At 37.5% G+C, this 27,085-nt stretch overlaps 1 protein-coding gene across 1 annotated transcript in view; it reads right to left on the bottom strand.

The window, feature by feature from the left end:
* Nucleotides 1–13,307: 13,307 nt before the first annotated feature.
* The window catches only part of LOC118660738 (serine/arginine-rich splicing factor SR45), an 81,528-nt gene continuing 67,750 nt past the window's right edge, over nt 13,308–27,085 (bottom strand). Inside the window, exon 4 of the mRNA XM_036318416.1 lies at nt 13,308–17,272. Coding sequence (XP_036174309.1) covers nt 17,269–17,272 — 4 coding nt within the window. The 3' untranslated portion in view covers nt 13,308–17,268. The remainder of the gene's footprint in view (nt 17,273–27,085) is intronic.

Genomic DNA, 27,085 nt, shown 5'->3' with positions numbered 1-27,085 from the left:
GATTGGAGCTCAGGAGCAGAGTCTTTCACGATTGGCTATTTCAAAGGGAGGGGTTGGCCTTTGCCGTTTCAAGATGGCAGCCCCCAGGGAGCTGCAAGTCATGCAGCCAACATAGTGGCTGCCAAGTCACATACAGTAGGTCCTGGGTTACCTTGGCGATCCATCGGAACCCACCTACATAAGCACCTACGTCACTTACAGGGAGCACATACACAGCAGTAATGAAGTGAAAGAGTAAAAACAATTGAAAAGAAAGATAACAATTCCTGACCTTTACTTGTGGTAAATAAATAATAAAAAAATAAAGCACATAAGTACATATGTCAAAATGATGGAACTTTGTTTTTTTATAAATAAATGGGAGATGGCAACGTAACCATGAAACGACGTACCTCGAGTCTGACGTAACCCGAGGACTGTCTGTAGTCCAAAATGGCGGCTATCTAAACTGTTTTTTGACAGAAAAGATGACTTGTTTATTCTCACAATTCCCCCCTTTTCTTTATCTAAACTCTTTTCTTCAAACTCAGCTGACATTCATTGACTTTCATGCTCTACAGTATCTAGGAGAAGACTATTTTGCTGTTTGGTCAATACGATTTCAATTAGCCTTTGGATAATACATGTGATGATGTAACATCCCATAACTGTTAACTCCTAATTAGAGAGGTGAACATGGATAAGGGAACAAGTGCCTGGGTGGAATGGGTTAAATAAAACGACTGTTACACTTGCACAGCAGGAAGGCTAGAGGCCCCAGTGGCCCCATTTCTATTCGGATGGACCTCAGACAGTAACGGGATGGAATATGTGCTTGCCTTGTACCAGGAGGAAACAGCCTGGGGAAACGCTTCCTGTAAGACTCTTGCCCTGTTGTTCCCATCCAACAGAGGTAAAGAGCAAGGACCCCCCAAAATGATCTGGCCCCGGCCTCCAACATAAACTATACCTCCTGCCTCTCAAGGGGGGAACAGTGCTCAGAGTTTATGAGAAATTTGTCCAGGAGCATAAGTGGCCGAGTATCCTCAGAAGCCAATCGCTACTGCACTGTCGCTACTCCATGCTGATGTCTGGTGGTGTCATGGGGGAACCTGACTTGTGGCCTTACCCAGCAAATGGAGTGAACTTGCGCTCTGATACAACTGGCTATCCCTGCCACGTTGGCATAGTGTAAACCCTTTCCAATGGACAGACTAGGAAGAGGAGAGTGTCCAGGGGGCTCCTTTGATTCCCATATACACACGGATCCCATTGGGGTTCCAGGAAGAGTGCCAAGGAGTTTAAGGCTAGAAATCAGATTGCCGCAGGATTTGAATCTGTCCTGTTCTGGTAGCCCACTGTAAACAAGAATGCAGTTTAGGGGAGGAAGTCATGGTGAGGTCTCCAGCCTGGCTTGGGTTAATGAGGCCCTTCATGCAGGAGGAAATGAATATGGAGAGAGATGGTGAAGGAAAGAGCTCTGAGGAGCAATGTAGCTTTTCACGGATCTGGGCTGGAGTCTATGAACCTATGTTTAAGGGATATAATGTCATAACTGAAGGGATGAAGACATTTTGAAGGACTAAATTATACAAGATCGTTCTTTATTTCACTGTTTCTGCACTTCCACTCACCCTCTATCTGGCAAATGCTTACCCATTCTTCAAACCCCAAATCCAGTATTCTCTTTTCTGAAGCCTGCCTTGGTGTTCACATTCCCAAAACCCACACCTCTCCCCCAACCTGGCAAGGAACTGTTCACTCCCCTCATTAACCATCAAGGTACTCTGCGTATTTCTCTATCACAGCACTTATACATTATTACAATTATTTGCTTACCTCTCTATAAAAATACCATATTTCATTTCACTAAAAAATTTTCACACATATAACCAGGGTTTGTTTGGCACCACAGGTTCCCAGGAAATGCTGAATGAATGAATGTATCATGTCATCTACCACTTGGCAATTTGTTAATAATTTGAAGATGATTATTCAGGTTTTAAATAACAAGTAATTCAAAGTTAAACTGCTTTGCTTTTCTAAGGAACTCATGGCTAAAAAGAGAAATCACAAGTAATCTTTCCTTAAATGGAGCAAAACCTTTTGGAAAGTTAACTTTTCACAAAGGCAGTTTTATTGATTTTATTTATTTTTTTTTGGTGATGGATTTTAAATGAAGAAAAACCAGGGTACAAACTAAGTGCAGAGGAGAAATACATGTAAATAGTTTATAAAGGAACATGAAAGAAAGGAAATGGCCTTAATAGTTGGGTCTGACTATTGAATAATCATTTAAGAATTTAAATGTCCTAACTGGAAAGAACTGCACCATGACTAAATACAGACATTAAAATCATTTTAGTTACATAAAATGATCACTTTCACCACTCTAAGATAAGTCTGAGAAGTTCATGTTGTAACATGGCATCTACTATTTTTGTTTAAGTAAGGCTTCTGATTTATTAGTCACATAAAAGCAATCTCTGATAAACTAGTATTTTGCTCACTCTGGGTGCTAAATGAAAAGATACTTATTTCAAGTGTGTATTATATCTGATTACATTTGGTACATTCTGTATTCAAAAACTTTTTATCTATTACCTTATTTAAAAAAAATTCTTTGGTAGTACACATCATCTTTTAAGATATGCAGTAGCTTTATTCAAATTTCAGTTTTTAAGCTAAAAATGTAGCAGCTTTATAGTAGTCATACATGATTAACTGGAGAAAAACCCCTGTTAAAAGCGTAATGTATTTTGTGTACTCAGGTTTTTCAGCCTTTCCCAATCATGGGTGTTACTAATTATTAGTCAGGCTCCAGGTCACCTCCCAGTGTTGCAGCTTCCTGGTGAGCATGCCTGCTTGCATCTTATTCTAGGGGCATATTTCCTCCAGCCACTTTGCCACCTGCCCTCTTCCCTCACCTAGGCCATACATTTGCCATTCCACTTTCATTTTGCCCATTGTGTGCCATGAACATTTAATAGGGAACCATTACCCTGCCCCTCCCTTAGATGAAAACAAAATTTAAACTCTCACAATTTGACAAATATATTGTTAATGAGCCATAAACTATATAGTAATTTTCAAGGAACTATGAGAAAATCATAATGAAAATGTGACAATACACACAGAGTGTAACTTTAAAGGTTCTCACTCTAGTTTGTATTTACCCCAGATTCTACGGAAAACTGCAAGTGTGGAATGCCTCACGACAATGTTACAATATATAACCAACAATAATGTGACTTTTACATAGATGTAAGTATAGAATATGATCACAAAATTCATGGAGCTTTACCCAGCTCAAAAATTCCATGGTTCTATTTGCAAGTAATTTGTTCTTAGAAAGTCCACTCCCTCTCTAATTAACCTTCTCATGGCTATCCTTGGGGAAAAGCTCTACTTCCTGACCTCGAAGTGCTGTACTTTAAATCTATGCCTAAAGCGATTCTGTTGCAAGTTCTCACTGTGGCACAGATCACCATGTTTAAGTCTAAAACCTGGTAAAATCTTTTGTGTGAGAAAATATCCAGAAGTCTGGGTTACCTTTGTGTAGAATGCTGTGAGTAGACTCAAAGGGAGTTAGGAGACCAGTATGATGTAACCTATTCAATCATGCTTTCCTTTGAAGTTCTTTAGGCTCTTGATTCCTTTAAATTTTTTATTTTTTTTTTTTGCTTACACTTACTATTTCAATTAAATTAATGTGCCCAGAAGAAAAAAATAAATAACATAAATAAATATTTTTTACTGCCTATCAATATAATTAGTTTTCTTTCTCAAAATTAGAGATAAGGTTCAACTGGAATTCTGGCTTTTCTGGAGATTTAATAAAGTTGGTTAACTCTGTGACCTTGGGTACTATCTAGAGCAGGGGTGGGCAAACTTTTTGACTCGAGGGCCACAATGGGTTCTTAAACTGGACCGGAGGGCCGGAACAAAAGCATGGATGGAGTGTTTGTGTGAACTAATAAAAATTCAAAGTAAACATCATTACATAAAAGGATAAGGTCTCTTTTTTTTTTTTAGTTTTATTCATTTCAAATGGGCCCGCGGGCCGTAGTTTGCCCACAGCTGATCTAGAGCCCTCTCTGAGTCTCAGCTTTTCCATCTATAAAATGCTAAAATAATACAGTATGTACCTCATGGAGAATGCCAGGCACAGTCAATAAATACACATCTGCAGAAACACTTCATAACATGTCTCTAGTCTTAATATTTCCAATTTTAGCATATAACAGTGTCTTTATTCTCTCTGCCTTAAATTAGTTTTCTCTTATGCAAGGACATGGATTTCTTTCTGAAACCCAAAGCAGAAGTGCAAGGGATATTGACTGCTTTTTCCAGCAGGGCTTTTGGACCAAGTATTCCTGCCACATAAAGGGATGTGGGGCCAGGAAGGGAGAGAGGGCTCCTAAGGCACATGCTAGCAGATAAAACGATTACTTAAAAGTTTGAGACAAAACAGCTCTAATCAGAAAATATTCTTACGAAACAGTACCACTAGGTGTCACTATAACCTAAAGCATTGCTACTTGTTTCTCTTGAGTTGGAAATGTACAAGCAAACAAGTACTGTATTAATTAGGCTTTCCACACCAGTAATTTACACTGTCTTAGTTACTAAACTATAGTTATTGAATTCTAAATAAATGAATCACCACAAGCCTTTACACAGTGACAATGAATGCTAAGTGACTTAAAGTGCAGTAAAGTAAATCTTTGGAGATTGAGGATTTCAGATTTTAAATTTTGCTTTCTGGGGGCAAAACTGAAATCCATGATTCTGGTGCTCTGTCATTTGACTGAGGCAGATTTATTAATAATATGAAGATAACCAGTGTAAGTTAATTAGGTCAAATTCATAAAAATGTGTAAGGTCAGTTTTGGGTACAAACATTTTAATTTTGCTTTTGGATATTTTAAAATATATTCTTATTCATTTTTATTTCTATTGATTTTAGAAAGAAGAAGGGAAAGGGAATGAAAGATAGAAACATCCATGAGAGAGAATCATTGACCAGCTGCCTCCTGCATGCCCCTTACTGGGGATCAAGCCCACAACCTGGGCATGTGCCCTTAACCAGAATCAAACCCGGGACCTTTCAGTCTGCAGGCCGACGCTCTATCCACTGAGCCAAACCAGCTAGGGCATAAACAGTGTTCTTTAATGAAACATCTTTTTTTTCCTTTTTCTTGTGAGATTCAATGAGGTTATTATGAGTCACAGAGTAAGTGTTGAACTTCAGACTTGTGGGTCTGCCTGACCCTACAGCTCACACTCCTATTATATAGCAGGATGTCTGAATTACTGATTGCTGTTCAACTTCTGTGGTCCTCTATGGCTCCTATATTTCCTTTCATTTAATCTGTTCAGCTTATTTTCCAACATGATAGCTTGTCTCTTACTAAGTGGCGTCTTCTACAGTTTATTCATTTCAAATTATCATAGATAGAGCAACTCTTTGTCGCCATATTGCTTTCTAAGTTATACAGTTAAAATGGCCAACATTCATGTTTACTACATTACACTACCTACTGCACAGTCCTTTAGTGGATGGGCATTATGTGCATTTCATGGTGATAACAGCATGCTTTATCACTTAGATTTGCTTTAGGAAATACATCTGGTACAACATATTTGCTGCTGTAATGCCATCAATTACTGTTAACAGTAATATTATACTGAATATTATAAATTTCCCAAATAGAAAAAGAAATTGCATTTTTAAAATTAATTACATAGACTTACCTGAATAGACCATATGTTTTAACAGTTCTGGTTTAACACAATTGATCAGGCTTAATAATAATAGCTAACATTTTGAATTCTTTTCATATTCCAAACCCTGTGCTAAATGCTTATTGCCCTAATGCCATAAAAAAACCATACAGATGAGGAAATTGAGGCTTAAAGTTGCTCAAAATTATACAAGAATTAAGATCTGAACTCCTGTTGACTTTTCTCAGCATCGATGTAAACGCACTCTAAACAGAGAAAGTATTAATGAGTGGAAGTATTCTCTGTTTCTGACTTTATATTAATATCTATTAATACTAGAAAAGCAAAAGAGGCTCAGCTGTATCTGGATACTTATAGCCTTATAAAATCATGGGGGACTATATAAAATTTCAAGTTAATTCTCTGGGGATCATGCAATGTCTTTATCATTTCTTGCCCATCAATGTTTCAATATGCAATAATGGAGTAAAGAAATGCCTGCTTCCACAGCTATGAACATATAACTCACATAAAATATGGAGATCACTGCTATTTTACAATTAAAAGATTTAAGCAAATAAATTTGAGTTAGCACTTTACAACTACTAAATTAGCAACATTTAAACATTCAGGTGTGGCAAAAGTAGGTTTGCAGTTGTGAGTATACGAAACAAGAGTTTATTCCTGTATTATTTATTAACTAGAAGCCCAGTGTGTGAAATAGCGCGGCCCCACCCACCCACGTGCACAGCCCTGCCCACCTGCGACGGTTATGGCCTTAGGGCCACAGGCCTTTTATAATATAGATGATTGTATTACTTTCCACATGAACAACTGTAAACCTACTTTTACCCAACCCAGTATACACAGTACAGGCATTGCTTCAGCAAATGTTATAATCATGTGTAGCTAAAAAGCCTGCACTGATTTGGTGATATTGCTTAAGGTAATTTATCATAAGAAAATAAAGTGATAGAACCAAAAATTATATGGAAATATTAGTCATTAGAATGAAGACAATTTAAACAGTAATGTGGTACAATGTATGCATGTGAGTGATTAATATAAAGTATATATTTTTTAAAAAGCTTAATATGACTTTCAATGTATAAAATAATTCTGCACAAAAATAGGCAGGCACTCAAAGTAAAAGGCAAAAAGTAAAATATTTGGGTGTAAATAGTAGGGTCATGAGTCATTTTTCTTTGGGGACTTTTTGGTTACTACTTTCTCAGTGTTTTAACAATTTTTAAGATAAAGAAGGAAATGAGCATCTAGCTTCATAATGATGAAATTGAGATAATTGATGTAATGCTTCTTTTAGGCAGTTCAAATAAAAGATGTCTGCTCATCACACAAAAATATAAAAAGTCCTCAGATGACTGATTATAATCATTGGAACCTGAATAGGTTACTTCTTATATTTTAAGAAAATGTTTGAAAATGCTTTTCAGCAGCACTGAGGATGGTATCCTTATGCAGTTTTTGCTGCTATTGTATATTAACATGACAGAATGTTTTCTTTTGATGAAAAACAGAAGCCAGTAGAATGAAACTGAGAAGAAAATGTGCTGAAAATTTTAAAGCAAGTTAGTATTAAAGTATTTGGGGACTCTGTCACAGTGTTTAATTTTTATCTCTTTCTAATTATGTTTTTACACATAAATTTATCACAGATCTTTATTTTTCCATTATATTAAAATTGAAAATATGTTTCACATTGGAAAAAACTGATAAAAAAATCTTATGATAAAAGAATATGTTGTCTTGTTACCTTAGCAAAATAAAAGCTTCTAGCCAAGTCTACTTTATCTCCTCGCCATCAAGAAAATCTTTTTTTTTAAATTTTTTTAAAAAACATATATTTTATTGATTTTTTACAGAGAGGAAGGGAGAGGGACAGAGAGCTAGAAACAACGATGAGAGAGAAACATCGATCAGCTGCCTCCCGCACACCTCCCACTGGGGATGTGCCCACAATGAAGGTACATGCCCTTGACCGGAATCGAACCTGGGACCCCTCAGTCCACAGGCCGACGCTCTATCCACTGAGCCAAACCGGTCAGGGCCCCATCGAGAAAATCTTTGAAAAAAGATGAAATGCTATTATGTGAAAATTAATCTGAGAACTATACATTTTCTTTCCAACTCATCTGAAGGCTGAGGAGTTTGCAAAGGAAGCAAGAAAAAGTTCGAATGCCTAAACAAAAATCTGGCTTCAAATCTAGTTGCTTAACCATCAGTGCTCATGTGTCTCTAGGGAAGCAACAGTCATCTGTGGGGTTGCAAGGAGCATAACTTATAAATTTGAAAGATGTGTTTCTCTACCATCTTTCTCATCTTTCCAAAGAGAGGAAAATAAAGCAACAAGAGTTTTAAATCTTGAGGAATGAGCAGCACTTTAGAATTAGGCAAAATAAATGAAAAATACAATAAAATTGGCCATTTCTTTTTCTTAAAATTCCATATTAAAAGTTTGCAGAGAAAAACTGGCGCAACTTGATTGATATGCATATGCAACTTTCATATTAATTACAATTGATATTCTGGCCTTACACATTCTGCTAGGTAGTTAACATGTTCTAATAAGCAGTTGCTTATAATAAAGTTTAATGCATTACCCATTATGTTCATTATGCTTTCACTATAAAGATATACCAATAAATATATTTATAAAATTAATTTATCTCTATTTTTCAGTATTTTATAGGGTCATATGAATAAATTGTCAGCAGATCTGAGTTTGGATATTGGTTCCACTTACCACTTGTTTGACCTTGAGGAAGCTCTGAATTTCAATATACTGTACTAAGCTTTAAATGTTTATCTTTAAGATAAACTTCAAGGTTCTTAATTGGCATAATTTAACACATATTTCTCTTATTTAAAATATTTTAGGATTTACTCTGTACCAGACATTGTTCTTGACTATAGAGATGTAGCAGTGAGCCCCTGGTCTCATGGTGTTTGTGAAGGATCAAAATTAATTAAGAAATTAACATAGTTGACAAGTATGATGAATGTTTCAAGGGAAAGTATAGTATGTTAAATTATCATTTTGGAAGAGAAAGCTCTTTGAGATGGAGGTGGGGTCAGGTAAGGCCTTGCTTAGTAAAGTGACATTTAACCAGGAAACTAAATGAAGCAAGAGAGTGAGTCACGTGTATATATGGCATGACATATCTGCCTAATTTCATTTAGGCAAGTTTTCACATCTAAGTGGAATACACATTTGTACAGGAAGCTACCATATAAACAGGATTTGAAAGAAGCTGGGAAGTAAAGAGGCTAGCAGGAAAATATATAAAGGAAGGGATAAGAAAACAGCAATAGTGAGGAAACATTTCTTTCTCTTTGTTCAACTGGAGACCTCTTGTACGGAGTTTCTGGGTTTGTGCACCAGCACCCTGGCCTACTAGATCCTTACACGGTGGAAGGTACTTAGAAGTAGGCTCCTGCAGGGAGTGAGCTCCAAAGGAAGAAGGAATACTGCTTTTCCAGTCTTTTCACATGAGCCCACTAAACTTTTCTCAGGATTAACCTTCAGGAGAAAAAGAAAAAAGGAACTGAGCTAGGGTTAAATAGGGTCCCTGGGCCAATTATATACAGTTCTTTTGATATCTGTGCATGAAGTATAGTTAATCTGGAAGCCTGTATAAGAGTCAGCCCAGGTGTACACATACCTAAACAAAGAAGTACTTTCAGAAAATGATTAATACGAGCCCTCTGAATAAACAGTGGGAGACATGGATATTGCACATGCAATTCTCCAAAAATTCTCCAAAGAACATTAGACTTGAGCAATGTAGTAAAAATTGATTCATTGTTCTGCTAGGTCTTTTTTCTCCCTGTGGTAAAAGAATCAAAATTCTCATATGGCAGTTCTAAGTTCAAAGACAGTTACTTCAGATGAGAGTGCCAATTTTATAGCATGCTAACTAGCGTGTGTGAAAGCTATCGCTATTATGCACTTGAATTACTGGAGTGAAAGTCTATTAATACCAAATGTTTTAGAAAACAAGCTGTGCCAAATTTAAGCTTCTTAGGGTTTATTTGTTACATAGTTCAACCAGTTTCCCAATCTATCTAGACCTTGACACCATATTTTTATGTTACAATCTTAGTAACTTGAAAAGCTTCCACTTCTGCACATGCTAGTTCCCGGCTCTGGTCTACCACTTACAACAGCTGCTTTATGCTCTAGCCCGCCCTTCAGCCTCTGACAGCAGCCAGGCAACAATGGACATTTCTGGGGAGGGCAGGGATGATGGCTGGCTTGTTCACAGCTATAGTCTAAACTCTTAGCACAGGGTCCTACTTAAGAAATATTTAATAAATGAATAAATGGATATCTGAGATCCTCTGTCTTATATCTCCAATGCTCTTTTCTGATGAGGATCTGGAAGAGAAGACAGGCAGGAGATCATATTTATACAATGTGGCTATTGATGTTTATTTCCTCCTTTTTGATAGGATTATGGACAAGCAGACAGAAAATGTGTTAGGCAAAGTATACTTGACCAAATCTCTCAAGATGTTCTTGTGCAGAAAATTAGACTAAATCCCAATAGAATTAGGAAGATTCACAACTGCTGAACAATTGTACCAAAAAAACAACAAAAAAACAAACACACACACACACACACACACACACACACACACACACCCCCACAAACCCTGATGATCAGACAGATATCAACTTGGAGGAGAGTGTTGAGAGCCAGGTCTTATGGCTCGGTCCTTGCTTGGACCTTCCCATGCAATGGTTTTATTTTAATCTTTATCAATATCCTCAATTAAATTAGTGAATAAAAGCTTTCTCAATTTGACAACAAGTCAAAAAGTTAGTAATTATGTTGGATAAGTGAATCAGCACCCAAAAGGACTTTGACAGATTACTGCAATGGGAACAATCTAACTTAAGAATTAGGTAGCATTTCTAAGAAATTTCTTATGGAGGAAAAGGTGACATAACTGCAGCTCTTGTGAAGTCTTCAGGATAAATGTAAATATCTACTTAAATTCAGGTAATGGGCTGAACAAGTACCAATTGGAGCAAAAAGAGTAATTCATGTGAAAAAGGAATGAGTTTTAATTGACATCAAGTCCAACCTAAATAACACTGACGACTGCCTCCCAAAAAAGATAATGTGATTTTAGCCAACTTTAAGATACCTGTGCTATCTTTAGAAATCAATCAAGTACTTATGGATCTTCTATTTGCAATGTTCTAGGTACTGTGTGGGATAGAGAAGTATCAGGCATAAAATCTCATTTACTTATTTGAAAAATTAAGGTATGAGAGTCATCAGCTTACTCCTGAATGGGGTCTAATTAATCAGGTACTACTGTACAGAGTTAAGCAATGAAGTATATCTGTGCATGAAGGTTGATCCATAATGCTTGATCCATAATGCTTGAGAAAAGACAGTCATAAGCATGAGAAGTCAGATAAATGATGCATTCCATTCCAAACTCTCTACTGAGCCAAGCCAGATCTGTGAGCTATTAGTACACTGAGGTCATGGCACAACCAAAGTTTGTGGAGTCCTGATAGCAGAGGGGGAAAACAGCTGCTTCTATATAAGTCAAATGTATAATTTACCAAAATACCCAAAGGTTGCATATTATATCACATTACTCTTTACAGTGATGGTGCACTACCCACAAAAACAGTCACATTTCCTTCTCAGGTGGAGTTTCCAGGGCACCACATTCTCCCTACTTTGTGCCTATCTTTGGATTTTTAATTTAAGGCTGGAAAAAGTCACACTAGCGAGTGGATACCAATTCCTCCAAATTTATGGCTCTAATCTCAGCTGGTCCTCAGTGAAGCGCAGAATAGCTTCCACAGTTTTCCTCTCTATACCCACAGGAGCTTTTCCAAACCACCACCTCTTCCCTAGTTACATCCCTCTCAGACATGACCTAACCACCTCACTTCCTATCTCATAAAGTACATTCTGTTCTTTACATTACTGCATCTCAGCTCAAATCTGTTCTGATGTCCACTCATCCTGTCTTCTTCATAGGAAGATGCCTCTCCTTCTGCTAAAGGCCAATTCTTTCATCTCTTTGAAGCTGGTGATATTGTTGAGTTCTCCCTTCTTGAATTCTCTATTAGCTTCATGCCTCTAGCCTCATTTTCCTCCTCCACTCCTAGCTCCTCTTCAGGCATCTTCCTCTGCCCACTTTTAAATGTCATGTTACGTGAATCTGTCCATGGTTCTCCTCTCACACTGACTAAGGCAGCATGATCCACTAGTCACTCTCCCTGAGCAGGCTCTTGGTCTCTCTGATATATCTGCTCCACTTGTCTGGGTCCATTTGTCCTTCAATATGCTCAGCATTTAATTGTTGCCTGAAATAGATCTAAGTGAAATAGATCTACTCTCTATGCTCCCTTCTCCTGAAACTCTCAATAGGACCCTACCACAGGTTCTCTCATGTAATCACTGGTTTCCATGCTTTTATCTTCTGCTAAATTGCTAACTCCTTGTAATAAGAGGCTGCATTGTTCTTTGCCATATCTCTGTGTGGAAAGGGCTTAATAAACATTTATAAAGTGAATGGATTAACTTACTTATATGTGCAAAATATGATGCTGGTAATGAGGTTCCTGATTCGGGAGACATCCAAATATTGTCCAAATGGTTAACTGGTGGGGTTACCATTTGATAGAGATGTGGACCAAGTGACTTAATGGCCCTACCAAGAGGAAAAATTTATGATGTTATGATTCTGTATCAAGTAAATCTTCTTAAAGTTACTTTATTTTAAAATATGTTTTGATTTTTTACAGAGAGGAAGTGAGAGGGACAGTTAGAAACATCAATGAGAGAGAAACATCTATCAGGTGCCTCCTGCACACCTCCCACTGGGGATGTGGCTGCAACCAAAGTACATGCCCTTGACCGGAATTGAACCTGGGACCTTTCAGTCCCTAGGCCGATGCTCAAACCACTGAACCAAACTGGTTAGGGCTAAAGTTACTTTTTTTAAGACTAGGAATTAACAAAGTCTATACAGACTATTACAAATTGAAAAGTACATTGGTGCTATTATTTTGTCCTTTTTCTTAGCAGACAATTGAAACACTTTTGGGTAACTATTGCTATGTGTTATGGTGGCACGAGCCACTGGCTAATGAAGACCTCAACCATTCTTGAACCCTAGACCAGTGGTCGGCAAACCACGGCTCGTGAGCCACATGAGGCTCTTTGGCCCCTTGAGTGTGGCTCTTCCACAAAATACCATGCGTGGGCACGCATGTACAGTGTGAAGTTGACTTAAAACTTTAAGTAAAGTTTATTAAGTTAATTTTAGGGAACGTTGTGGAGTGAAAGAAGATGTAGTGTCGAGGATTGAGAAAGGTATGTTGAGATGGTTTGGACATACAGAGAGGATGAACAAAAGGAGATAGACGAAACAAGTAGACAAGACGAGTGTGGATGGCAGAGTTGGAAGGGGTCGACCTCAGCGAACATACCTCAATCAGATTGAGGACGTTTTTAGCAAAGGCCAGCTTAGGAGTACCCTAATTAAGTTAATTACAATGTACCTACCTATATAGTTTAAGTTTAGAAAATTTGGCTCTCAAAAGAAATTTCCATTGTTGTACTGTTGATATTTGGCTCTGTTGACTAATGAGTTTGCCGACCACTGCCCTAGACCTATAAACCTAGCAGGCCTTAGAGGAAAGGGATCTTTGTTCCTCAGCAGATGGCCTCAAACTTTCTATTGTAGCTGCTAACCAACCATTGGACCTTATCTGATAGGTGTGCTGGACTTAGAAAATTTGTGTCTTCAGCAGCTCCCTTAGAGACCACATGTAGCTGAAGTAAAAAGAGGATGATGACAAGAACATCTTTTCCTCTACTTTGCACTATTTTAAACATAAAGCTATTTGTGTTTCAGGCTTTTAAAAATATTGGGCCTTATGGTAAGAGTATAAAAGAAAATAACTTTATCATTTCTGGCATGGTTGGAGACATTAAAAGAGCTCTGATTGTTGAATAAAAGCACAGCTTTAAACCTTCCTGAGAGATTGTTACTTCCTCACTAATTCCCCCTAAGGAAAATATTTAAGATCAGTATGAAGTTAAGAGACTACAGCTTTTTCTTCTGAGGATTACCTTTCATGAAAATGATAAAATGGAAAAATAATTATTTCACAAAGTCCAATAAAAGAGCCAAATCCTTCCAACAAATCCACAGATACCATTACCTTTAAATACCCTCCACTTATCAGGGGGGAGAAAAATAAAACTTCCTTAGATCCATTCAAATATAAAAACATTCTTTACTACATTGAATTTTATAAAATCCCATTGTTAAATACTTCCTCTCGAGCTCCTGCCAAATGGGAGAATTGCTGCTGAAACAGACAAGGAATATGTGACCTCCTCCCCTCCCTGATGAACATCAGGGTTACACTTTGGCACACACACAGATCTATGTTCTACAAAGGATGCAGCTTTTCAGAGATGTGAAGGATCTGGAATGAGAACACTGGCCCTCATCAACCCACTTCCTCTATTGGAAGGGAGTCTCCCAAATAGTGCTCTAAAGGAAATGCTGGGATGAAGTCACCCATGTTTAGTAAAGTAACAGTAGCCTGATGATGTGACTGTCTCTGAAGTGATACAAAGCACAGCGGTTAGCCTGAAAGTTCACTGGGACTTTTTAATAATGTAATTTTAGACAAATATTTGCACAGATGCACACACATATTTGTTCTGCTTCAATGGGACTCATCCAAGTGCTAGTTTAAAAATATAAACACAGGGAAACTGCTGTAGTAATGACTAACAAAATACAGCAATTAATTGCAAGAGCTGAATACTGTTCATCTAATAAAAAGTAGAAGGTGTGTGGGAGGAAAAGGAGTGAAATTCTCTAGCAAGTGAGGCCAGTGGAATTTAATAATTCACTCTGGCAATCATATTTGTTTAAGTCAGCAGGCCAATGTTCCTACTGTGCTGTACAATGCCAGGGTTAGTTTTCATCTTACCCACCATGTTAAGAGAGGGACTGCTTCTAGCCAAGCTGCATAAATACTATCACTGCAGCAGGCCTTGAATATCTACCATTTATTACAGATCTCTGAGCAGATCTGTGAAATCCAGAAAGGACTGTTAGTTCAGAGATGAATTTGGCTGAGATGACATCAGATTATTTGAAAATGTGTTATTCAGCAATATTTCCTAAGTGGCCTGTGTGTCAGCAGATAGTTGTGCTCCAATTATAGGACAGAAAATAGTCTCCAGACTATATTTTTAACATTCCCTTAGTAATAGAAATAGAGAACACGCGATGGAAAACTCTCATGGTTTTCTCTTTTTATGAAGCAATGTTTTTACTGTTCAAAGATATTTTCCTCATCACTTTTCACTGAAATTAACTTCCTCTTCAAAAGTTAAGAGATGCAAGGGTGAAGAGATTATGACAACATGTATATATTGCTATAGCTTCAAAAGCAGATAGATGTAACTAATGGTCAGAATAACACAACTAGGTTAATTAACACCTATTATACAAATAGCTCCTATGGAAGGTCCATATGGGCACTGGGAAGGCAAAGACATGGGAAGTATAAGAATACGTAGCTACACATACGTTTTTGTTTTCTGTGCTTATTCACTGGTTAAACTAATACTTCATCAGGATTAACTCTTTATTAGTTATTTATGGCAATAACCCAGAAACCATAGACCTGGTTTTTCATACAGCAGATAGTCAAATACTACCTAGCAAATATTTTTTCCCTACAGTAAATATATGGTGGAAGTATCTGTGAAAAGAAATCTAAATATTGTTTCAATGGAGGAGGACAGAGAATTAGGTGTTTGGAAAGAGGGACATTTATGAAGAAGCACAGTTTCACAACTCCTATGCAATAAAGAGAGACTTGCGCAGTTAGTCCCAGTGTGAGGTTACTTCCTTTTTACCAAAAAGCATCTGGCTGTAACCAGCAGATGCCCACTGAACACAGCCCAGAAGAGGTCAGCAGCTGCATATCAGAGCCCCAAAGTGGATCCTGGTGGTGCCAGAATGAAGAGTGACTTCCTGGAGGCACATGGGGAGTTAGCAATTTCTGGAGTGAACAAGAAGATGTGATTATCTCAGAGAGACAGTGAGGAAGACTAGATGTGAAAGTCCGAATTTAGAGCAACAATAGATTGGGAGACTGGAAAATCTTCAAACTTATACTAAAAGCCATAACCAGGAAGCTCCAATTCTGACAGGTGTGAAAAGAAACATCATGAAGGAAGAGAAGAGCCAAATCGGGGTCAATCCCCTCAGCCACAGCTGTCTGAGTTGGTGAAGTGCCTTCCTTGGAAAACTGAAAGTTAGTGTCTGTGTATAATTTGAGGGATAATAATTTTGCTTAAAATAACCTTTTTAGAAAATTTTGAATAGTTCCCCCCTAGTATTCCTCACAGTCCTAGCTGAGGAGGGCAGCTGTGATACGGAAAAATAACATCCTATTATGGCTACCTTTGCCAAAATAGCCTCTCCTTCTGAAGGCCTGTCTGACCCAGACCGCAGAACCTCCTGGACTGAGAACAAGCCGGGCCATTGTGACTTAGAAGTATCCCGGTGCTTAGAAGACACCAAGACGGCCAGGAGACAATGGCAGCATAGAGGGCTCTGGATGAACAGAATATGTAATTTCATTTAACAGCTGCGGAAGCTCATTAACTACGCTGGCATGAATGATTCTTTACAACTACAAAAAGAAAGAAAAACAGCAGCCTATTTACAGAGGCAGCCAGAGCCGACCCTTGTTTTCTAGCTTTCAAGGGAAACAAAACATTTCTGCATAATTGTATCCTATAATTCAACACCATTTAAAAGTGTAGATATTTTTGCACCACATATGTAGAGCCTCCACAACATTCCAGCAGTTTCTGACTACATGGCTTCCAGGTTCCCTCTGACCTGCTGAGGGGTAACCAGGCAGCACAGAGCAGGCACCTCTTTAGGCACGTGCCCTCCCTGAACTCCCCAACACACCATGTGCTTCCTCACATCCTCAACCTGAGGAAAGTATGACTCAAGTGCCTTTCACTGCTCTTCAGGCTTACATTGGCTGTTCTTTCTTATGTGATTATCAGCACTTTTTATTCTTTACTTAGGTTCTCTTCTACTTCCTGAGTGACCTTGAACAAGGCATTTAGCCTTTCTGTGCTTCACTTTCTTAATCTGTAAAATTATGATAGCACCTAACTCCCAGGACTATTGTGAGGATTAAAGTAATTACAAAAACACAACAGTGCCGGGCACATACTCAATAAATGCCAGTAAGTATTTTATTATTACTTCCATTATTCAGGACATCATGTGCCAATATTGCTTATTTTACATGTATTTCAACTTCACCTCAATAAAAATTGTTTGAGTGCAGTACTGGAATCTAGGGGGAATATGGGTGCATATCAGCATCTTTTACCCTCTTTCCTCCCTGACTCCCCTGCTCCTACCCCAGATACATACACGAAGAGGAGGAATGTTGCTCTTCAGTGGGGCAGGTTTGCTGACATTTCTTGGCCAATGGGCTCAGCTGAAAGACATGGGCACAGTTTTTATCACATTTGGGTAAACTTTCTTGTGGATGTTCTTCCTCCCAACAGTAAACGATATGATATACTCCTCTCCTCAGATACTCTATTCTGCTCAAGATCTCTCATAAATATGGGGCTCTAGGCTAAAGGAGTATGAAATGGTTCAGCCTGGTTCATTGGCATCCTATACTGGGGTTGGAGGGAATGTTCCATTTAGTAATGTTATGTTTTCTTTTCTTAGCATGTTTTTCCTGTGAGACCTTTTCATGAAGGGATGGCGGTCTCCAGTGGGATTCAGGTAATTCTGGGTCTCTGGTCCACATGCCATTATCTCATCCCACCTTTATTAGCAACCACAGGGATCAAGTCTTTTTCAACTTTGTATCCTTCAGTCCCTAACATTCACTATTCTTTATACTAGTGGCATTCAATATTTATTGAAACAACCTGTTACACATCATTTAAAAAAATTATTACCCACATTCTGATAGGGTTAGTCAATATGTTTGAGGTCCCATAATTACATTTAATTTAACTCAAAATTCAAAGAACATTTTATGATAACAAGTACTAATCTGGTAAAATTACCAGTAAAATTCAAACTTGTCATCATGGTCTACAGGGCCCTGTCTTGCCTAATCCTATCTTGCTCATCTGAACCAGAACACTTCATAATTTTTGCCTGATCCAACTTCTGCTTATTTACACTTGCTATTCCCTCTGCCTGGATTGCTTTCCCCCTACCCCATAATTTTGATGGGCTGCTTCTCAGGACAAAGGAACCCATATCATGAAGAGAAGGAAATAAAGGAAGACGACCCATGAAAAAATGACATTAAGTATGAGACCTAAAGTATGAGTGTGCAAGAATTTATGTTTAGAAGTAGAGGTGGGTTAAATAAGAGTATTCAATTTATACAGAGGGAAGAGCTAAGACAAAGACTTTGGAATGCAAAGGAATAGAGCAAGGTTGTTCAGAGAATTGAAAGTTGGTGTGGCTGGAGCTTAGAAAGCTGGGGCAGAGCAGAAGATGGGGCAGAAGCAAATAATGAATAGCCCCTTTAAAAGATGCTCCCACAGAGTGCAGTGCAGCATTTATGTACCATAGCCATTAAGTAATATCTTAATCTAAGATATAATCTATCTATATAAAACCCTAATATGCAAATCGACAGAATGGAGGAATGACTGGTTGCTATGATGTGTACTGACCACCAGGGGGCAGACGCACAATGCAGGAGCTGCCCTAGCCTGCTGGCCCCGACCAGCGGCGGCAGCGGGTGGTGAGGCCAGTGAGCGAGTGGTGCCAGGCCAGCCAAGGCGGGTGCGAGCAAGACCCCCCCCGATTGCCCCACCATCGCCCTGCAGAGGGAGGTGACCGGCAGCAGCAGCGGGGCTGGCGATGGGTGGCGCCAAGCCAAGGAAGGTGCAAGCTGGGGTCCCAATCACCCTGCCAGTCACCCCACAGATTGGACCTGATCGCCTGCCAGGCCTAGGGACCCTACCCACGCACAAATTTCAAGCACCGGGCCTCTAGTCATCCTATATAATAAAAGAGAAATATGTAAATTGACCATACACCTGCGATGCCCACCAGACAATCAGGAGTGAGTATGCAATGGTGGGTTAATTTGCATACACAGGCACCGGGTGGAGAGCAGAGCGACAGAGTCGGCAGCTTGGGGGGACGTGGCTCCCTCAGTCACTCCCCCCAAGCCGCCGGGCAGAGAGCAGAGAGGGAGAGCTGGTGGCTTGGAGGACTTGGCAGAGTGGGAGGCCGTGGGATGGAGACAGAGCAAGAAGAGAAAACCAAGAGTGCGGGGAGCACCAGGAATGCTGGGAATTGTAGTTCTGGTGGCAGACGGATCTCCTAGGCCAGTGATGGCGAACTTTTTGAGTTTGGCGTGTCAGCATTTTGAAAAACCCTAACTTAACTCTGGTGCTGTGTCACATATAGAAATTTTTTGACACTTGCAATCATAGTAGAACAAAGATTCATATTTTTGATATTTATTTTCTATATTTAAATGCCATTAAACAAAGAAAAATCAACCAAAAATCGCGTGTCACCTCTGACACACATGTCATAGGTTCGCCATCACTGTCCTAGGCACTAGAGCAAAGTGAGCTTGGAGCAAGTTACTGTTGCTGTGCAAGTTACTGTGGGGAATGGAGGGAAAGCAAAGGTGAGAGACATAAGTCAGTGTCGAGGAAAAATTAAAGGGAAGATATCCTGCAACTTCTAAGAAATCTTCACCAATGGAGCAAAGAAAAAAAAAGACCTCTATTATTCTGTGAGCACCAAACCAAACTGGGTTGGGGTCTCAGACAATTCCCTCATATGATTGCAAAGACAGACAGAAACTCTCGGATTGGAGAGGGCTCCCCTGAGGGCTCCCAGATTGGAGAGGGTGTAGGTCGGGCTGAGGGACCCACCCCCCATGCATGAATCTTCATGCACCGGGCCTTTAGTTCTTAATAAGAAAAAATCCTGCTTTCATTGGAATTCTCTTATTCTTCCTTAACCTAAAAATAATTGGTAGTTAGATGTTAGTCACTCTCAGGACTCTTCTGTTCTCTTCAGAAAGAGAGAGCTACTATGTCCAGAGTCAGAACACGGCACTGCTTACCCGGCCCTGGGACTTATTTTCCATTTCCTAAACATAAACCTGACTTCTCCCAGCACTGGTCTTGAGTGTTATCTTGGGTGGGAAACTAAATTAAAGCTGGCTTTAAGAATTAAATAGGAACCAACAACCGAATATTTTCTAGAAAAAAAACTTTATATTTTAGTAAATTGCATTTTGACAAATTGAATTTATGCTATTAAAATAGCCTTAAATATTTAGAATTTCTAACAATTCAAAATTATTTATTTTTAATTAGAGATTTAGGAACAAGTTATAAGAAATTAACAAAATCAGCCCAAAAACTAAAGCTAAAGTACAAAGAGGTTAGATGAAGTACAAAATACCACTGAACATTATTCTTTCTGTGAATAAACAGAGTACAAATTTCCTAGATTTTTATTCAATATCTGACTGTCAGAACTTATTTAAAGTAAAATACAGATTTACTGGAGAACTGGAAAAAGACAACTATATTTCTGATATGACCAAGAAAGCCACTGATAGTATATGAAAAAGAATAAATGTTTCAAAATTAAATTTTCCAGACAGACAGTCCATAGTTGAAAGATTATAATTCCAAAGATAATTTTAATGTAACATGATAATTAAAGATTAAAGAATTTAACAAAATCACTTTCTTAATATGTACTTAGAAAGATCTATTATGTGCAAAATATGAATACTGCAAGTTGAATACCTGAATTTGCAACTTTCACCAATTTTCTGTCTCATTTCAGCATACTTAACACTCAGTGGCAATAAATCTTCATTTACATAGGACAACAATGCTTCCATTCATTAACATCACAAATCCTGTAAATAAATGTATTTCCGCTGTGGGAATCTTGACTGTGCCACTCTTTTATGGCATTGGAACATTTCTTTATATCTTTACTGCATGCATTTCTTTAGCTTTTAAATATATTTTCCTACATTGGTATAAGTGTTTGCTCAAGAGTTTAACTCCTTAGCTTAAAAGACCAAATCCAAAATTCAGAAATGGTAGTTCAGTCTCTTCAAGGAAGCACATTGAGAATAATAGGCTTATAATACATCAACCCACTGTATATAACATTTTATGTTTTCCAACACACATGCCAGTAAGGTATCTCACATCCTGAAATATCATGGTGTCATTTTTGAATTTAGAGCTGTGGAGATATTCTGATTTTACTCAGTGTCATTATGATACCTGAAGGAGCTCATTCATTAATTTGTTTAACCATGTGGGGCAGTGAAGCCTTTGGGGACAGTAAGTTCACATTGAGTGTTTTGTGCTGAATGAATCCCCAATCTACTTCGTGTTCATTTGCATTAAAAGCCTCTACTCTCAAAGTACTGGATCATTAAGTTTATATAATAATTAGATATACAAATTAGGAAAGGCAGATTAAGTATCACTTGGCAACATTAACTTGCCCACCACATTCACACTGATGATTTAAAGTGTGTATTAATTAGCGAGATATACTTATTCATGCATGACAACTAAAAAAGCCTATTGAAGAATATTTATTTGATTGACTATTGTTTCTAATAATAAGCACATTCACAGGATAAGGTTGCCTCCCCTAATTTTCTTTACTGGCTTTTTGCCATTAAGAAGAGTTAAAAAAAAGGAAGGGGAAAAATAATCATAAGAAACCCAATCTCTTAAATGATTTAACAACTTAGCTCATGCACACAACAGCTATAAGTACACACTATTAAACACATCTTCCGTATCTACTTAGGATACTTACTCTGATACAGTGCAATACAAAGCATGTCTTTTCCATTATTTTAGTGAGACTGATAGGCTGGTTAACCAAGAACTTCAGTAAGATTTCAGTAAGTCAAAAATTAAGAGAAATAATTAACCCTGGTTATTCTTCTAATACAGAAAAACAACTGGCATCTTTGCATTATTTTTAAGCCACCACAAACTGACACCACTTCAAGAGAGATTTTTTCCCCCTGAAATAGTAATATCTAGCTACAATTTTAGTGAAAGAAAACAAGGCAATTCTGAGAGCAATCTGTTTGGGCAGAGCCAGGTTTCCAAGGTATATCCTCCTCATTCTCATACAGGCCTTCATGTGAAACCTTCGCCTCCACAGTCCTTGCCCCTGGTTTTAGGACAGGTTTTATAGATAGCATCATGACCGAATGCAGTGCAGGTTCAAATCAGAGTTTTAAGGTCAGGAAATAAGTATCATTTAAATGAGTCATGAATGCCACTTTTAGAATCTCTTGCACTTCCTTTAAAAATCTCCCTTCCAAGAATGTGCCAATTTTTATTTTGGCAAATTATAAATAAAAACCAAACATACAGTAGCTATGATGATTACTCAGTGTAGTGCTATCTTTTTAATGTTACAAACTTTACAGCTACACTTAGGCTACATTTATCTAGCCCACATTTTTTACTGTTTTATTCTCAGTAGCTGACCTACTGGGGTCCATTTCAAGAATTTTATATTCTAGATCATATAATATATTTTATTATGGTGATACAAACATGGAATTTTGAAATTATGTAAAGAAGAAAAACCACATGAAAGTAATTAGCAATAAAGAGTAATTTATGCTAAATATTAATGTATCTTACTTAAGCACACAATAACTTTGTCTAATATAGTGGTAGAAATGTAAAACAATGTAAAGTTTAAAAGTTGGATATTTTTGCAAAATAAAAAAATTGTATTCAGATCTTATTCCAAATACATATTGCATACTTTTGCTATTATCTTAAAATACCACTTTAGATTGTTACTATGGAAATATGGGGCACAGGGCGTAACAAATAATAGAATTTAAAAATTATCCAGAATGTTTTCTTGAGATTTGTATTTATTGGTTTAAAAAAACTTAAGAATGTTGTAGTTTTTATAAATTAAAATATTCTAATAAGCAATTACTTAAATGAAGGAAATAACCAAATAGAAATGGGAAATGGAAAATTTAGAGGTCAGTGAAGAAAGAAAGGGCATGTGAAATAACACAGGAGAAGAACCTAATGCAAGTGAAGGTCAAAGAACTAGGAAAAGTTTACCCATTTCTCCAAACTTATAGTCATTTACCCTGGGACACAACTGAGTTATTTACTCTAAGTGTTTTAAGTTTACCTATTAAAAAACAGGCCACATTCTCAATTCCAGACCCCAGCCCTAGCACATGGAAAGCCCTCACACCTCCCACCCATTTCAGTGGCAATCTATTAACTTCGCATGGCCCAGTATGACTAATTGAGTATTTTTCACTTGATGGCTCTATGTATGAGGGAAATTTAAAGACATATTATATATATATATATATATATATATATATATATATATATATCAATACCAGCTGAGTGTTCAACTGTAGTTTGGTAAAATTTTAAATGGTGGATCGGTCACAATGTTTCAGTATCACCTCTTATCAACATCATCAATAGGTAATAATGGGGGAACAGAAACTATAATTTCTACATTAATGACAATACCACATGTTTAGAAGATACTATGTGTTAAGATAAAGGATGCTGCCCTCATCTCCTTTTAAAGTGTCTCATTTCTACTATTTAAGTGTTTCATATTAAACAAATGTTCCGTAAGACAAATACAGATTTACAAAAAAAAAAAAAAAAAAAAGTTAGAAATTAGGTCTTTCACAGAGATCCAAAACAGGGATCTTTTAAAAAACTTAGCTTGTTTTCATATATTTAGTATAGCATTTTAAAGAGATAAATCCTATTACATAAAGCAAAGTTAACAGTTCGATTGAATGGGGACAGTATCAACAAATGCCTAAAATACTATTCTCATCAGCTAAAACAAGAACAAATAGATTTTTCAAATAAGAGTTAGTTGAGTCAATATTAGTTTAAGTTTCTTATGAAAGTGAAAACTACTTTATTACTTAAAAACTGAACCTATGAAGAAATAAAAGAGACTTAATCCATCCAGACAAAGTGAATTAATTCTTCACTCTGGCCTTTACTTTTTTTTTCTTTCCAAATAATTTAATTTCATTAATAGAAATGTTAGTGAATGGCTCTTTAAAAATACTTATTTTGAAATTACAGATAAATATAAACAGCAGGAGAACACAAATCACTTTTTAAAGTGATTTGTGAAATATTGCCTTAATACACTTTTTATAAGAACAAAGATACTATAATATATTTCCTTATTCCTTCAGGAATACTTTGCTGTTTTTTAAAAATTAATTTTTATTGTTGAGAGTATTACAGATGTCTCCCACTTGCAAATTCTATACAGACACAGAGCACTTCTGCCCTGCTGAAGTCCTCTAAAAATGTACAGAAATGGTTTCAAAGTTATTTAATTTATACCATTTTCACCCAAGCTTTGCAAAAATGTATCAAAGAGAAAGCAAGGTATTCAGTTATAGTTAACAAGATAATAGCCCCTAAAGCAGCTCCTTGAAGTCTGGGGCAGTAGGCAGCTGCAAACATCCGACTGAAAGCCCGTCTGTGGCCTCACAGCTTCCAGTCGAGGATGTTTACAGTCGCTCACTGTCAACAGGGATCTGCTTTCCCTCTGTTAACTTGAAGAAGATTCCCCAGCAGGTGTGTCTAAGATGTATAGGCAGCAAGTCTGTACATTACTGAAGTCTCATTCAAATAGAAATATTGTAAAAAAAAATGTCTCACATTCAAAACAATAAGCTTCATGAATGTCTATTATTCATTTACCAAATTCCTATAAAATTCTTTGATGTACTAAGATGACATATGCAAACAGATCTTATTCATTACTGTTAGCTACAAGGAACAAACAAGCAAAGGCAGAGTTACTTAAAATGACTCCAGCATGTGTTATGTAATTAAAATCCTTCTTTGAGTGAAAGTGACCAAACATGGAAATTAAATCATGTTAACAACATAAAGTGCACATTTAACATTAAATACTACATTTAAGTGAAATTAGACTCTCAATGAAATAAAAGGTTTATTTCAAACATTATAAATTCTGACAAAAACAAGACTTACGTGCTGCTTTTATGTATCACTTTTGCTCTAAAATCTGCTCCCAGAAACAATTTGTAAAGTCAGCTGGTTTTTGAAAGAGTAAGCAACAATCAGGAGAAAAGTAGAATGGAATAACAAGGTCTACAACAGGCATATATCAGTTTGTGGATCACAGTTTCCCACTGGAAAAACACTGAACCTATCACTTGCAACAGAGTGACGCACATTAACTCTAAATTTGAATGTTTTGAATTCCACTCCCATTCTTTTATGAAAATAAATGAGGAAAACTGAAGGTTAAGCTCTATCAGTCACTACTTTCCTGAAGTAATTCAAAACCCTTCCTAGTCCAGTGAAAGATTAAGTTGATACAGAAAAGAGGGTGTGCCTTTCCCTGAGATTTGTTTTCAGATGAAGTTACCATAAGGTTCTTAAATTGCAGAAGTCTTAGTAGTTTGTGACACCAAACCCAAAACATAAACAAATCCACACAAACAGTGTCATGTTTACTGAAACTAACAAATGTGAAGAGCTCTATAAATTACTTTTTCAAAGCAAAGGGTAACTCTATCCCATTAAGGTTAAGAAAGTTAATCTTTGAGGCAGCAGGTGAAAACAAGCTGAGTTATGTTGTGGCCTTTTTCTTTATTAACTAAGGGCTTTGAACTACTAAAACTTCCTAGGGAACCACGCTTTCTCAATGGGTCAAGTCACATAGGGGAACAAAGCAAACTTTATCAGTGCTGTGAGATTCTACATTCCACAAATTCTTGGTACTTGGCATTCCTATACCACTGCTGACTAGAGCTTGAGTCAGTCCACCAAACTCAGCTACAGTAACCAACCTTGTGAACTTCTCAACAAGACACCCACTTCTTTTAAGTTAGTCGCAAATAGACAGTCAGGGTACTCTTTAATTAAAACAGATAAATAACAATCCTTCCACCCTGTGAAGATATTGTATAGCAGTAACTGTTTACAAAAAGAAAATATTTTCACTCCCATAAATTTTCCTCAAAGTGACAGATCTCCTACTTGCTTTGGAATCTTAGCACTTTTAAATAATAGCTTTAAATTAAAAATGAAAAACCCTAAGCGACTAGTAGTACATCCTAAGCAAACAATCTCAAGGAACAATTCTGTGAACAGGTGAAAGATATTAAGCCTTAGCACAACGTTGAAAATCCAGCCTTCTGCTCAGAGTTCTATGAATAAACATAAAAACTTCTCCAAACAAAGCATAAAAGACCATAAAATCTTAGTTACAAAGTTCGTAAATAGAAGGGCATTTAACAAGTGTCTATATATATGGGCTTCCTTTTTAGCAAGTCAGCTAGATGAAATCCATGTGAAAGGTAAATCAGATCTATCCCAACTAGGTGTGGAATAATTCTGCCAGTTGGAGACTGAGTGTTATTTAGTGTCAGCTATTTGGTTGTTTTTGAGTAACTGACCAGTACCAGTTCTATTTGGAACAGCAATCCCCCAAATGAGTGTGGCAACAATTCCCAGGACAGTTTTTTCTAGCCCCACATACCTGTACTGCCCCTTGCCCTATGGACTCTGCAATTCTTATTCATATAGAAGGGAGCTGAGTATGTGCATTTCACAAAAGTTATAAAATGATTTTGCTATACCTTCCAGGCAGAAAACCACTCATCTAGAAAGACAGAACTAAATAAATTTGCTTAAGATCTTGCCACTACCTGAGAAATGTGACCAGTAAATCCATTTTAAAAACATGAATTAAAAACAAATATGGCAGTATAAGAATCAATTGTGTCTTAATACATCAGACCCAGGTTTGTCTTAATTAACCCTGAAAATGCATAAAAGTCTCCCTACCCAAAGTGCAGTTCTGGATGTCTATACTCTAATCAGATTTTGTAATCTTCCCCAGACCATTTTGTTTTAACAGTCTGAAGGATGAATTCCTTCTGGCAGTGCACAGTTTAGGACTGGCCCCAGATAAAGTTTTATAAATTTCCTTAGCTATCCTAAACTATTCAGTCTTGAACCTTCTTATCCTCCTATATAGTAAAAGGGTAATATGCAAATTGACCCTAAAGGCGGAACGACCAGAACGACTGCTCAATCAGTCACTATGAGGCACACTGACCACCTCTCAGTCCCTCTCCCTGGCCGGCAGGCTCCCATTGCCAAAGGGGTGGATGGCGGCGGGGGGCAGGGCCGGTTGCCAGGAAAGATGGCCCTGATCACAGGCC

Source organism: Myotis myotis, unplaced genomic scaffold (genome assembly GCF_014108235.1).
Source record: "Myotis myotis isolate mMyoMyo1 unplaced genomic scaffold, mMyoMyo1.p scaffold_m19_p_7, whole genome shotgun sequence".
Classification (NCBI taxonomy): Eukaryota; Metazoa; Chordata; class Mammalia; order Chiroptera; family Vespertilionidae; genus Myotis; species Myotis myotis.
The sequence above is the reverse complement of the archived record's forward strand: the minus strand, read 5'-3'. Positions and strand labels throughout refer to the sequence as shown.